General features: G+C 35.9%; 3 protein-coding genes across 10 annotated transcripts in view; 2 read left to right on the forward strand and 1 right to left on the reverse strand.

Annotated features, from left to right (window-relative positions):
• The window catches only part of Spn (Spinophilin), a 32722-nt gene extending 28843 nt beyond the window's left edge, over nt 1–3879 (forward strand). For all 7 annotated transcript variants that reach the window (XM_053750191.2, XM_053750189.2, XM_053750188.2 and 4 more), the window contains 2 exons: nt 1448–1572; nt 1872–3879. In XM_053750191.2, coding sequence (XP_053606166.1) covers nt 1448–1572; nt 1872–2108 — 362 coding nt within the window. In that variant the 3' untranslated portion in view covers nt 2109–3879. The remainder of the gene's footprint in view (nt 1–1447; nt 1573–1871) is intronic.
• A 999-nt stretch (nt 3880–4878) lies between these two features.
• Nucleotides 4879–6606, reverse strand: LOC128673176 (p21-activated protein kinase-interacting protein 1-like). The gene is made up of 3 exons (XM_053750843.1): nt 6418–6606; nt 6042–6333; nt 4879–5698 (listed from the first exon to the last, which is right to left on the reverse strand). The coding sequence occupies exons 1-3, from the start codon at nt 6484–6486 to the stop codon at nt 4896–4898; spliced, it is 1164 nt and encodes a 387-aa protein (XP_053606818.1). The 5' UTR covers nt 6487–6606; the 3' UTR covers nt 4879–4895.
• Nucleotides 6607–7270: 664 nt separating this feature from the next.
• LOC128673029 (uncharacterized protein) lies at nt 7271–15167 on the forward strand. Of its 2 annotated transcripts, none has more exons than XM_053750611.2 (9): nt 7271–7442; nt 7556–7830; nt 7914–8076; nt 8877–9048; nt 9378–9488; nt 10096–10306; nt 10425–10621; nt 10963–11059; nt 11454–15167. In XM_053750611.2, the coding sequence occupies exons 2-9, from the start codon at nt 7592–7594 to the stop codon at nt 11503–11505; spliced, it is 1242 nt and encodes a 413-aa protein (XP_053606586.1). In that variant the 5' UTR covers nt 7271–7442; nt 7556–7591; the 3' UTR covers nt 11506–15167. The 2 variants fall into 2 exon arrangements, with proteins under 2 accessions (XP_053606586.1, XP_053606587.1); XM_053750612.1 differs by having other exon boundaries at nt 9378–9476.
• Nucleotides 15168–15401: the final 234 nt, after the last annotated feature.

Raw genomic sequence — 15401 nt, forward strand, 5'->3', positions numbered from 1 at the left:
GTTAAGGTGCATTTACAGCAAGCGAGCGAATGTTCGTTGCTCATTAGAATGAGCAGATTGAGGATAGATCCTCAATCTGACTGTCCAGCAAATAGCTAGCCCAGGCTTGCCGCAGAACGGGAACAAAATAGGCATTTACTCGCTTGTAAATCGGCCTTAACAAGAGTATTCTAAATGATGAAAAATCATCAATAGGATTTTAAGTTTGATTTGGTAGTTTCATAAATTCAAGATAGGCGGACATGTAACGTCTGAATGCGATTAGGGAATAATTACACTATAATCTTGCATACATGTAAAATAGATTCTATCAGCATATCTTCGTCTGTCCAAACCTCGAAAACGCTTTATGTAAGAGATTCACAATCCCACAAACAGGCCGGCGAGACTCTGTAGTACACCATCCAAATCTCCCCACACTCCCTTGCATGGACTTATGCATGTACTTTTGCATGTACCTAGGATAACTTAAGATATTTTAAAGGTGATTATAATCTTCAGATACTTCTTACTCTCTCCGTTTAATTATGGATGTAAACTGAAAGAATGATACTTCTCGCAAAGGTAGTATTTTTTATAGAAGGTATAGCTACAGACTTTTGTAAAATAGTTTTGTTGATTTTGAATTATTTATTACTTTATTATCCTGAGTGAGACCTCAGACCGGCCTTATTGTTTGTACATACAGACTGTGTCGTTGATAGTTTGGTGATCAAGTATTTATTTCAAGATCAAGTATTTATTTCAAATCAGCGCATACTAATCATTAATATGTGTTTATGTTTAACATACTAATTTTGAGCTTTATGTGCTAATGGTGGCGGGCTGTTTTCAATATTTAGTTTTATGTCTATTAAAAAAGAATATCTGGTACATAATTATCATATTTCCTTATTTCTTTTCTGCAACGACATCGTGCAAGCAAACAATTTGCTTGGAACGATTGCTGGGCTATTCGACCTATGTATAAAAATAATTTTTGCTACATTTTTTATCTGTCTATATGAAAGTTAAATGTTGCAGAGCATGAAACAATTTACAAGTTTATGTAAGAAATATAACATGTATTTTTAATTCTTATATTTAAATACAAAGAATAATTTAATATGTATTTCTGCACTTTCCTTTGGTGCAACAAAGAGTATTGTATTGTAATATGCTTCATGCTTTATCCGAATACCATCGTGTGCGATTCGCCCAAGGTGGGAGAGTGACCAAATATTGTTACATCGGCAGTCGTTTACAACGTAATGTGCGCATCTATAATTAAAATAAGCAAGTGAATCGTCTTGAGCGTCTTCCCTCCACGTCAAACTATTCGAATACGTCACGTAATTTTTCGAGGATACTTAAGCGAATCGTGCCCTATTCCTTTGTTTTATTACCGCTTGTAAGCGCGACAGCGCGCTCGCTTGCGACGGGCGTTGAGTGTGGCATGTGGTTGTAGTGAAGAAAGCTCCGGCTTGCGTAGTCGCCGGCGAGGTGCCGTGGCAGCCGCTGTCGGCCGCCGTCAGCGAGGCCAGCCTCTCGCCGCAGCCCGAACAGCGCGTCAACCAATGGACTAAGCAGCAGGTCACTATCATATTTATTTTTACTTTATTAATGAGCAGTTACACATATTTTAAAATTACGTTCCGGGGTTTCAAACCCATGAGCATTAGGGATAAAAAGTACCTTATGTGCTACTCATGTACGAAAACATCTTCATTCACTTTATACCATGTTATTAATGTAAGACTACTTTACTTTTATCTATCCATACAACTATAATTTTTCCACGTCAATATTTTTCATCTCTAAAATTGTTCCTTATGTCAATTTCCACACAATATTACATTGTTTTTAAAATGAATATGTCAACTGTCGGACAGGTGTGGCAATGGGTATCCAGCCTAGGCGAGGGCCTGGAGCGGCACGCGGGCGCGTTCGCGGCGCGCGGCGTGGACGGCGCGCTGTTGCTGGCGCTGAGCTCCGCCGACCTCAAGCTGCTGGGGCTGGGCGGCGACGACCGCCGCCGCATGAAGCGCCGTCTCAAGGAGCTCCGCGCCGCGCACGAGAAACACCTCAAAGCACTCAAAAAAGCTGAGAAAAAAGCCAAGAAGAAGTAATACTCCTCGAACGAGCGGGTCCGAAGTGCGAGTTGCGAACATTTCCTCTTTCAAACAACGAGCGGCCATTATGGATATTTATTTCTTTAAAAATCTCTAGTTATTCTAGTTTGCTAGTGAAATTATATAATTATATCGTAATTCCAACGGTTGGTGGATCCGTCCGGGTCATGTCATACTAAGCGATTTCTTAGGGCGCGACGACGTCGATTCTTGATTTTTTTTTAAACATCGACGCCTGCTTGTGACTACATTGTACATCTACTTTAAAATTTTCTTATTTGTTTTGTGCATAAGACACTCGTTATTTTTTTATTAGAAACTACACTTAAGACTGATATCATGGATTCTGTCCCTTTCTTAATTTCTATACTTATCGGATTATGCGATGTAGTTACGTCCTAAGTTAATACTGATGCTGAGATCCGCTGAGGAGGCGTGGGGCGACGTGAGCTGTGTCCGATAGCGTACATAGTGCCATCTGACTATAGCTTAGAGAATAGTGACATTAGTGCTGCTTCGAACGAAGAAACGAATAATATTAATCGAAAATTAGACTTAAGTGAATATGGAACAGGTCAAGTAGAACTCATTTATCTAGACTGTCTATTCTAATCCTATTTATTCCGTATTCTTAACTTATATTTCGTTAAAATTCGTAATTTCTTGATTGTTCCTATATTTTGTATTAATTGTGTCAGTTTTTCTTCAAGTTCTATTTTGAAGTGATGGACTGTTGGAAAAACACTGGCTCAATCTAGTCATAAGATGAATTGTACGCTGTTTGGGAGTCGGAGAACACCTAACATTTTTCTTAGAAAATTTCGTATACTTGGTAAGATAGGATATAACTTTCATGTAACTATTGTCAGCTATGTATTAAATGACAAGATTATAATGCGATAATTTATTTTAGATCGGTAATAATGATACAATGTAAATTGATTTTGGTTACTTTGGCATTTATTTTTGAGGTTTAATGCACAAAATGTACTTAGTGTAATATGTGGACGATTGTGCATCGCCAGTCAGTTAGTACTTTAAAAAATAGCGATTAAAGTTTGATAAAGCATGTGATCTCATTTCACGTATGAGTATAGATCGTATCTTTCACCGCGTCACAGTATTTACCCCGTAATTGTCGCAGCTGTTGTCTTATGAAATGCAATCTACATTATCTGCACTATTTAATATTATACATTCCAGTAAGTTGATGATTCTTGATTGTTTCAATGTGTGGTTTTCTATGATTTAGAGATGCTTTGTAGTTTTCCTTAGGCAACACGTAAATATGGTTTATCTAAGTGTTATTCTGTGTTTCTTATGTGCATGCGAATGGAATATCTGGTTCTTTATTGCCCTGTACCATGTAAATATTTTCAAATGAGTGGACGAACTAGGGAAATGCTCGAAATCAATGTATGACTGGTGTACACTGTACATTTACAATATTTATTTCGATTAAGAATAACATTTAATGTAAGTAGAATCCATTAACCATTGCCAAAATTGAACAGTACTTTTATTTAATATTGTTGATTTTTGTTTAATTTACATTTTCCTTAAATTATTTTATATTTATTTTGGGACCAAATTAATTTGTTATGAACTTACTTATTTTTATGTATTTGGGTGAGCGTTTAAGAAAGATTTTTTATTTATATTTTAATAAACAAACCAAAGTCAAGCATCACATTGTTTTTTACTGTTATTTTGTGTGTGGTATCTTGTATATGATGTGAGATATTGATAAAATATAATCTGCCGTGTAGATTCGAGTTTTCTTACTGAAGGTTGCTCTATGATTCATAGCTGAAAACGAATACCTCATCGCTATATACATATAAAATTTTCCTTTCAGTGACAATTAAATCCCTATATAAACAATTTTAGCTTTTAAGCCACATTATAAAACATTTGGACAAAAAAACCACTCACTTTATAAAATTATAAATGTGAAAGTGTGTTCCTTCTTTCACTTCAAAACAGAGGAATTAATGTAATTTCTTGTGTGGAGGTAGTTTGAAGCGTGGAGAGGAGAGAATGATATAGGCTACTTTTTGAGCGGACAACAAGTAAGTATTTCGTATTGTGGGAGTATTATCATTTGTAGAAAAACGTCTTCGATTTAACTGAGAACTGAGACTGTCTTTGAAATGATTGAATGTGTGGCGTCACCACATCTCATTGTTGAACTAGGATGGAGATAAATGTTCCATCTGTGGTAGCCTATCAACGTCACCTCAGGTCCTCACCTATTCTTCAATAACATGGCCTAGAAAGCAGAAATAGATGAGTCACATTGTCGCTCTCCCAGGGTGTATGATTTTTTTTTCTAGATTTTTGGTACAAGGCTCAAGTGCACTTTGTGTGACTATGTCATCCTCATGGGGGATCTCTAATATAAACTATATAACCAACTGTGATAATGGACCGCTCAACACTATGTTCAGAAATCCATTACACGCGGGCACTTGACAAAAATCTATCGCGTAGGGCAGAATATCGACCACATTCCAGCAAGACATATCAAGTCTTCCTCCTTGTTACACAGTACATAAATCTGACCGAGTCACGCGCATCATAAGAACTTATTTACCGGAACGTGGCCGGACTTCACCCTAAATGCGGAGACAAGGAGTTTCCTAGAAAGGCTAGCACAGTTGAACCACCAAAGGTCGAAGGCACCAAATTTGGTGACTTTTGGATTGTCCTGTACCAAATAGGGTGTATGATGGCTTGTTAACATAGGAGTGAAAAAAAGATGAAGTAACAAAAAATATAATTTTATTCATTTATTTTATTCTTGTTTTTAAGCTTTTTATTCCGTTTTCTTTTTTTGAATTTCTTTTTAGGAGGAGATGTTTCTTCCTTCTTGTCTTCCTCATCACTTCCATAGCTTATTTTAACAAATGCACCAGGCTGCCTCTTCTGTGGCAGTTTTACTTTTTCAGCTGGCTCATCATCTGAATCTTCACTATTGCTTTTGGCTATTTTTTCTTCTGCTTCTTTGTCTGGTTCATCATCTGACTTTTCTTCTTTTTTAACCAAATGATTTTGTCTGTTCAGTGTAACACATGTAAGCCTACAGCCAGCATTGTTTGAACATATTTCTGTAATGGTGTCATCAGCATCTGACCAGATTTTCAGTTCTCCTGCACTAGATGCTGAATATAGCATTTCATTTTCATAATGGAGACATTTCACTCTCTGTTTGTGTCCTTGGAAAGTTTGGGCTTTGGTATCAGAAACAGTCAATAAAATTATGTTTCCATTTTCTAGTCCAACAAACATTTTGTCATCAGTTACCCACTGAACAGAAGTTGGCTTGGAATTGCAGGTGATATGTTTTTCTACTCCTGCTTTGCTAATTGTCCACACATCTACACATTGCTGGTAAACTAAAGAAAACCGGTCACCTCCAGGTGAGAATTTGATTTCAGTAGGCATTGTTATACCTTTGCTGGATAAATTAATAGTGAATGCTGGCCTTCCCTTGATCAAATTCCATGTCCTTAAAGTCTTGTCACCTCCTATACTCAGAGCGAGCTTGTCTGATGGATGAACAGCAATTACAGTCACAGGTTGTCCTGAAGTAATTCAATTGAGAAAAATCAAGAATGTAGAAATCTGCCTATGGTACAGTTTTCACAATATGGGAACTATGTATTCAAATTATATTTTTGGAGCATTTGAAAACTTAGGATCTCCAAATAAATAATATATGTACATACTTTTACTGAAAGGTTAAAACCAGTTTTAAATTTATAGTCAGCATGTTGTGATTTTATTTACTTCCAAAAGGAAGAGTATAAAATCACACAAAAGGATTTTAGCATGTCCTTCAGCTATGAGGCTAAAAGAGATAAGGAGAAAAGGGTTTTTTTTCTGTATAATCATATAAAAACTGAACAAAATAATGACATGAATTACCTCCATGAGCTTTCTTCCATATTTTCTCAATTTGCCAGTTTCCTGTTCTAGTCACGATGATGGATCCATCATCAGCACCGGTTAATAGATGAGTGCCACTATGTGTGAACGCAGCAGTATTGACAGTACCATCGTGGTTCATTAAGACTGTGTGTTCCTTGCGCGACTTCAGATCTATTACCACGACTTTGTCATCAGTACCACCAGATGCCAAAAACTTTCCTCCAGTGGTCACACATCGCACAGATGCTGTGTGAGATTGTGTAGCAAAGGACTGCTTCAATTTAGGCACCTAGAATTGCATTTTAAAATAAAAAACAACATGTAAGGACAGTTTTCTTGATTGAATTCATAAAAAAGAAACGATTGAACTTACCGAATTTTCGGTGTATACTGAATATCCCAGTAGGAAACCTTCGTATGTTCCTACGATTAATTCGTCCATTTGTCGGAATTTTGCAACTATTATTTCAGAGTCTAAATTACAAACTTAGCTTCATAACTTCAAGGCATGCGCACGTTTTCTGCTCGCTCGACACTTGCGATTCGATTCAACATTTCTGTCAGAATGACATTGACATTTTCGATTTTTTTAACTTTTTAGCCTTAGGTTATTGCGCATTCATTCATCAAGTCGATAGATCCGGTCCTCGGTCGGGCAGTTAACTAGGTAGGTACTATTACTTAATATAATACGTCTTCTAGATAAATGTCTGTGAATACTACAACAACCAGCTGGGGTATAGCAACTAGTACTAGGGGGGCGATTTTCACGCAATAGAAGATCATCATAAATTTAATGTTTTTATATCTGTGATTTTTTTTTATATCAGTGAACTTTGATTGCGTGAGAATCGGACCCCTGGTAGTATTAAGTAATGTGCCCATACACATACGTTGCCCTTTGCCCGTATCACACTAGAGGTCCTGCCCGGGTTCAATTCCTGGTAGGTGTAAAGGTAGCTGTTTAATAGCCCTGATAGTTTAGATCATCGGCTGAAGAAACAACCGGGAAGACGCTCAGATGAGAGAGAGAGAGCTGTTTAGCCCAGTATCCGTAAAAACGGTCACATAGTAGCAAAGTAGTTTAGATGCATAGGTCTGACGGACGGGATTGAGCATTATTGGTGCCTCAAAAGAGCCGGCAATCAACGTTTCGTATTTTCTTTCAAAAAACGTTTTGTTTTAGATGTTTTCTTCCATGTTTCTGTTCTGTCAAAAAAAAAAAAGACAATGCCTGCCATGCCATGACAGCAAGCGTCACGTCAAATGCGAAATAAGCATCCATTTCGTCTGAAAATAAATAATTTCTTGGAAATTGATGGATGGATAGATTCTGACATACAATTTAGTAAAAGAAACAATATTTTCTGATATAGGTCCAACATAATAAGCATTCTGGTAAGCTTACATTTACAGTTGAATTACATTTTGAATGTCGTCAATCGCTATCGATCTATTTATTCTTTGAGAAATGTAATAAATATAATTGCTTTTTTATTTATTTGTGGTAGGATTCCCAAAAGAGGACTTATTTGGACATCTACAAGATGGATTTGGCGGAGACAATGAAGAGTGTTTTAGCAAAGAGTACTGGAGGCTCGAGTAGCGCGGCTGCTAGCTCCAGTACGGCGACTCCTCACGGAGCCGAGGGCTATGTCACCGAGAAACTGTACATGTTACTGCAGCTTTATCTACAGAACAAGGGCTGGAGTCCTAGTATAGAGCTTCTCCAGTGCTTCAGTGATTTGAAAGAGTCTTCCATGCTTCCTAGTGCAGCCTATTTGCAGTGAGTAGAGTTCATGTCAAACCATAAGCTATGTAATTGTTATCTGAAAATGTTTTGTTTCAATGTTATTTTTTACTTTGCAGAATGATGGCATCCAGGGTGGGTTTGGACACACAGGGCAGACTAATTTTGCGTGAGAATGGCAAGATAATTTTACCTTATGAGCACTTTGCCAATGCTGTGATGCTGAAACACATGAACGGTCCCCATGGACTGCATCTGGGGCTAGAGGCTACAGTTAGAGCAGTAAGTGTGTTTAAAATGCAAATATTTTTTTTTATTATTGTTATGTTCGAAATAACAATTGTGTATAAATAAAACAGGCTAAGTAGCTGTTGTCAGTGTTGTGTATTGGCAGTAAAACAAAAGTGAAGAAGTGTCACATGTTACATTAAGTGTCAACGTGAAGTCACAGACCAAGAATCGCTGTGGTGTCTTTAGGTCTGCGGGCTTTGTTGAAGTGGGGGAAGGGGTACCCTATGCAGTGAGCGACACCACAAAATATAGTTAACAGGCATGAGAGTGATGAGACTGAGGAGTATTTTGAAAATCGAAATAATAAACGACCACCTGTATGGATGTTGAAACATAAATACTGAATGTTATAAAAAGTTTGTGGGAGGAAATAATAGAATGTTTTCCAGAATATATAATAAATAAATATATTAGGACAAATCACACAGATTGAGCTAGCTCCAAAGTAAGTTACTAGACTTGTGTTATGGGATATTAACTCAACAATACTATATTTTATAACATATACATATATATAGATAAACATGTAAGACCCGGGCCAATCAGAAAAAGATCATTTTCCATCATGACCCGACTGGGGATTAAACCCGGGTTTAGAGGCAAGACATCGGTTCAGAGGCAAGCACTTTACCACTGCGCCACCTAGTCTATAATAATGAATAATGTTTAAAGAAATTGTTACTTTCAAATCAATGTAAAATGACATAATTTCCTATTCTGAATACCTTGATTGCTACTGTAAGTATATGCATGTGCAAATACATATATTTGTAATGTTCACATTTTTCCAGGTTGTAGAATCCTACACCATAGGCAGAGAACAGTTTGGCATGGAGAAGGAGTTTATTGTGGAGGTGGTGCAAAACTGCCCGAACCCCGCTTGCCGCTACTACAAGAACCAGTTGGAAATGACGCAGAAGACCATTCAGCAGCATCTGTCGCAGCAGCCCACATATATCCCTGGTATATATGTCTTTTTTTTTTAAACTTAATAATACCTCACACAGGTAAAAGTACTATATGGGTGTTTTTTTGCATTCGTTTTTATTTTTGAACTGATTACATTTCAATTTACAATTCAACTATGAGTAAATAAGGTTTTTGTTTTGAATATCAATCGAAGAGTACATTTTGTGACTAAGTATTTGATATAGTTGATTTTTAGTTTGCATTTTTTTAAATTCAATATTTTTTTTTTATTGAACACCCTTGCAATATATTTCTTTCCCTAAAATTTTCACTATAGCAGCTTTAGCAATAACTCAACACAGGTGAATGTGTGCCTGTTGCAGACTCCGCCAGCAGCGGACTGTCGGAGAGCGGCGCGGTGGAGCGGCTGCTGCGCGGGTCGCTGCCGCCCGACTACCAGCTGCCGCACCTCGCCGCTCTCAGTGAGTTACTATGTAAACGTCGCACTTTTTTATTATTTCTACCAGCTTTTATTTAGTTTAACCTGTCCTGTCTGTCTGTAATCAAACCTTGCATATTAAATTTTACCTACTACAGCTGAAATTCCAACTAAACGTCGTTACTGTTTCCATGACTATACATTTTTATAATGTATGACCAGATGGTGCAGCTTCCGATGAGGGATGTGCTCCACAGACCTGACTTTTTTTTCACTCATTGAATGCAACAAGATCTGTGGCGACAATAACAGCATTTGTCAAAAAATACTGTTGTGTAAAAAACGTAATCTTTTTATTTTGCCGTATATATAATCAAGACAAATATTTATTCAATTCAATATTAACCTTCAACAGTATGTAGCTATTTTAAAAAGCCGATGCAATAAAAAAAAATGTTGTGGAAAACATGCATGGAATTAGAAAAAAAATCCTGTGTTGACTTCGACTATTGTTTGTCTCAATTCTTCAACTATTTCCTTGCAAAATTTCATGAAAATTTTTTTGTTCCTTTTTTTTATTTCAAAAATGTCTAACATCTGCATAAAATTTAACATTAATATTTTCATTATCAAATTAAATACTTATCTTAAACTTACAATAGCGAGCTTAACATCAGACAAATCAGACCGGCGCGCGCAAGAGAAGCTCTCGCAACACCAACAGATGCTGCTACATCAGAACCGGTCACTGAGCCACCAGTCTTTGGACAAGTACAGCCACTCCCAGAGGTCTTCCAGCTCCTCGCAGTCCAACCTCGAGACCAAGTCCAAACATCACTATTCAGATGAGCATAAGCTTACGGACTTTTTGAGGTTAGTGTTATTACAATTGGATGTTAAAACGAACTTGTAACTTTAATTGATAAAATTTATGTATTAAAAATTCAGTCTTTTATTTGTGACGTCATTTGTGCCCACATACAACATATAGAGCGAACCTGGAGAGCCTGGAGTCGCTGAGCGGCGGCGGCGGCGGCGGCGCGGCGGCGAGCGGCGCGGCGGGCGGCGGTCAGGAGCGCGTGGTGCGCGCGTTCGCGGAGCTGGCGCGCAACCTGCAGCGCATGCGGCCCTGCGTGCGCCCCGCCATGTGCAAGCCCTACGGCAAGCAGAGCGAGCAGCTGCAGAAGAGTGAGACACCTATATGTACCATAATGCTATCTTTCACTTTAACACTTTCCTGTTTTATTTATTTAGAGCGATCAGGTGGCCCATTGCTTGGCCACCTTCTTCTTTCCATTTGGTTCAGCCGGTTTTTGAGAAATTAAATCGGGTTTATAAAAAGAAATCCCGCTGTCGCGTCTGTCTGTTTGGACTCGATAAACTGAAAAGCTTCTGGATAGAATTTTGTTCGGTTTTCACCAACAGAAAATGTGATTCCTATGCTTTATATTACTACCTATGCTTCACAAATAACTTTGTTTTTCTTTCTAGATAAATGTGTATTTACCTTACATTCTTTTTGTTTCCAGTTCTTCTGGACACGATCCAGCTGGTGCAGTCGCTGAGGAGCTACCTGCCGCCGCCGCACATCCAGGTCACCTCCTGGAAGAACGACGACAAACTGCGGTAACAATTGCAACATTCAAACTTAATTCAATATAAAATAATTGCATCACAAATTGACGTTAAAAGTTTACTTAAAATCATTGGCCATTTAGCCCTATCCAACATTTGTGAAACTAATTTTTAACACTATTTGTTCAATATATTACATATAGGCTAATGGGGTTTCATCACAATTTGTAAACCACGTTTAAACCACTGATCTAGAATAAAAAAAAAAAAACGCCGCTTCAGTGAATCTACGTGTAATTCCTCATTCACTCAACTCACATTATACTTCCCATTATTTTTATATATTTGACAACCGAAATTTCATGTTTATTTTACACAATGAAACCTCGATACGCAAAGATGAGAGAGAAAAATACATAATTTTAAATTGCCTCGTTGATTTCAGCTCCAACAACATGGATGATCTGGAGAGCCGCAAGATAGTGAGCGGCAACTAGCCCGCTGATTGGTGCGACTGAGCGGTTTCATATCAACCCGTATTTTATGTAAGCTGATTTATAACTGCTTTCCGAATATGATTTCAAATTTCTGTTTTTATTTCATTCTACGCGGCAAACATACGTTTTTTAAATCCGTGTTTATGTTTTTAGTAGCTGGCTCTACGATTTGTCTATTAACCGTCTTACTTACATAGTAAGTTTCTCTTAAAATGCATTTTAGATGAAATATATTTCATCTTTCAAGCTCTAATATTTGAAAGAGAAGCCTCTTTCAAATATTAGGGACAAAACAGGTGTTGAGCGTTCGTTATCTATTTATGAATTTAGGAAGGAAATGATTCTAAAAATAATATGAAGGATTTAGTTCTAATTTTTTTTATAGGTGTTAGTTTGTTTATGTATTACATATTGAAACCGCGTTTGGAAGGGATTTGACATTTGTTGTTTTAGGATACGTAATGTATATTGTGTAACTATGTTCACACAATTGTGTATGAGTGTATTTTGTAAGTTATTACTTATTATATACTTAGTTACTTTAAGTATTTTTTATATATTTAGCACAAAATGGGTTGCAATATTTCTTTGATTTACACTTCGTTTGTTGACATTTAATGCGTTACTTTTATCCTAATTGTAATCGTCTTTATGTATGATACGCTGATCTGTTTTGCTTTCAATATGTTTAAATAGTATTTGATAAGATTTTGCAGTTCATACAATTTGGTTGTATTAAAGTTTAATCTCAGTTATTGTCGTAAGTGCATTATTTACACTGTGATAGAGGTGTAATAGGTATAGGAGCGAAGTCTTGACATGAATGTAACATAGAAATAAATTATTTGGTAGGATTGGGCTACGTGTGGCGTTTCAGTGAATACAATAAAAATGTAATCCCGAAATTGAAATAGAAAAGATGGAAATATATATTACATAAGATTGTACCTTCTCAATGATCTCTGACTCGATGAAGATCTGAATCATTTAAGACTATATTTTACGAACACTAAATTTGAGTAAGACAGAGATTGATTGTTCCGATGGTTTCACGATCAGATCGCCCAAAGTGCTTGTATTGCTAATACAAGCAGTTTGGGCGATCTGACCGTGTCTGCACCTCACTTCGTACTCATCTATTCCACCAAACAGTAGCGCTTGCATTGTTGTGTTACGTATAGAAGCTGTGTGAGAGCCAGTGCCAGTCGCTCAACTATACCCATCCCCGCTACTGTTTACAATTGTATTCACTGATACAGCAAGCATCGAGACAGCGCAATAAAAATATTTCGATCGCCATGTCTTGTCTCGTGAATAGTAGGGAGTTAGTATCTTATTGAAGACTGCAATTTTTTCACATTGTATTAGCTAGTGCTGCCTGTGTATTAAGTAAGGTTCGGTAAGTTGTAATGTGAACTGTGCACTGAGAGAAGGCATTGGGAATGTGTAATATTTCAACATGTTTCGTATGCATGAATTGTTTTTATTTTATGTTATAATTACAACATATATGTTAAAAATTAGGCATTAAAATCGGTATAAAATGAGGCAGAAATTAAGATAAGATAGTAAATTAATATCTCAGTGTGCAGTAGAATGATCGAAGGAGTATTGAGCATTATTGTATTGTCTATAGCCTGAATACTACTGATGATAATAAATTGTGTCGCTAAAATATTATGAAAGTAAACTAATTGTCTTGCAAATGTGTGTTACAAACCTTGGGTTCTTGTACATTTTATGTTTTGAAAGAATAATTCAAGTTAGTCTACTTTAAAGACATTCTATATTCGATTTTATTCAAAGTACTGGTATTGAATCTTTACGTAATTGACACAGTGAAACAGTGTGGTGTTCAAAGTATTGGTCTGTCAAATAAATTTTTAAATCTTTATTACCTACTTATGAAATGTAATTCTAGTACTTTGTGCACACACGTAATTATACTATAGAGCATGAAAGTTATTTATTTTGTTCATGTATCAAACTCAGAAATACATTTTTGTTTCACATTGCCGAAGATGTTTTCCCAATATCTTATCGTAATGTAACGCGACAGTACTAATATATTATCATTTGAAGTATGAGCGATATATAACGTGTAGCTATTGACTTCCAAACATCACACTATTGTGAAAGAAACTACATAAGTATGATAGTGCAATAATATTAGGCAAAGCCTACTTTAAAATTAAAGTTTTGTATCTTAGTGGTGTAATTCTAAATTATGATTTTTAAAAATATATAAATAATCGCATTGCGTTCAAGGTTGTAGTAGGATGCTTAGTTGAGTTGTCAATCGGTTGGATTGTTGTGAGCATAACTAATGTTGTGAACTAATGAAGTAAAGTTTCGAAATGCTCAGAAGGCCTGTAAAGGTTTTGTGTATTCCAAATTGACACACTTAAATCTCAATATAAGAAGTGTTTTGAACAGGTTTTCAATATACTTATTGACTTTTATAGCCTTCAGTAGGCATTTATCTCTTCCTATTATTTTAAGATATATTTTTTGTTTATAAGATCCAAAAATATTATACATATTTTTGTGTTAGACTATTTTCTAATCGAGCAGCTTTTAATGAAATGTTTAGTACATTATATGTATTAGTTAAGAAATGTATGTGGGAAGTATCTAATCAAAAGTATATAATCTCTCCGTCGTCGGTACATCCAAATATTATAACGAGGCTATTACCACTTCATCAAATATAACAATGACAATGCACCTAGTGTTAAGTTGTTACATCATGTCTCGGTAAAGTATTATAACCTAAAAAACTATCTGTATTAGATTAAGCTTTCTAGTCAAAAATGGCTTTGCTATGACTTTTTTATTATTTGGAATAAGTATTGGACCTTGGTAAAATATTATTGTTTTCTTTTGTTTCGGCGATTCTCAGTCAGTTTATGACGTATAGTTTTTCTTTCATATTGCACTTTTTGATGTTAGAGCTGCTGCGGCGCAAATACACGTTCGCAATTTTTTTAGCTGATCTTAAAAAATATTTGAATTAAAATAGCAATTATTACAAATACAACAAATGAAGCAGCGCATAACAATAGACCCAACGTTGGGTATAATTTCACCAGGTTCGGTGCAGGGTGTAGGAAATAAAGGAGTTACTTGGCACGTGCGTCTAAAATGATCTCAGTGATTTTGATACTGATGTTTCAATAGTCTACGTTTCTGTCTAGCCTCGAATGAAAACTTATATTAAAAAGGTAGATTTCACCATTCAGTGTCACACATGTTAGTTATTTATTATTATTTTCTGTTTATTGTAATTAGGATTATATTAATGACCGTTTTTATTAGACATTGAGACTTATTTGAAACAGTTTGAAACATTTTCCTTATTATTTTTATAGACTACGTTATAAGTAATTGTTGTAACAAAACAAAAAAAAATATTATCAATTCAAAATTATGGATTGACTTGACATTTGGACCCTGTGATATTTTGTTTCATTCATTGCCACTTATTCTAAAACCCCAATGGGCAGTATACTTTAATGTCAATTTATATTTATTTTACTTATTATAATTTAGTTTGGCCTTGCCAGTTACTTTGCCGGAATTATACAATTATTATTTACTTGTATTGTGGTGAATTACTAGCGAATTGAAAAGCAGTGCTTAGAAATAAATCTGATTCATTACTTTGTGTTTCATTCCAGTCACAAGTATTCTATCAGTACTCCTTTATTCTTTTTACTCGTATAACTTTGTGTTGTTATTACTTTAAAATATTATAAATACGATTTTGATGAAATTTGGAACACATATAGTTATGACGCGAGGTCGGGCGGAGCTAATATTCTATAGATGATTATCTAGCTTATAAATATGATTAACTATACATTTAGAAATAAAAGTGATAGCCGTATCAGTAT

The sequence above is a fragment of the Plodia interpunctella genome, chromosome 10, assembly GCF_027563975.2.
Source record: "Plodia interpunctella isolate USDA-ARS_2022_Savannah chromosome 10, ilPloInte3.2, whole genome shotgun sequence".
NCBI classification, from domain to species: domain Eukaryota; kingdom Metazoa; phylum Arthropoda; class Insecta; order Lepidoptera; family Pyralidae; genus Plodia; species Plodia interpunctella.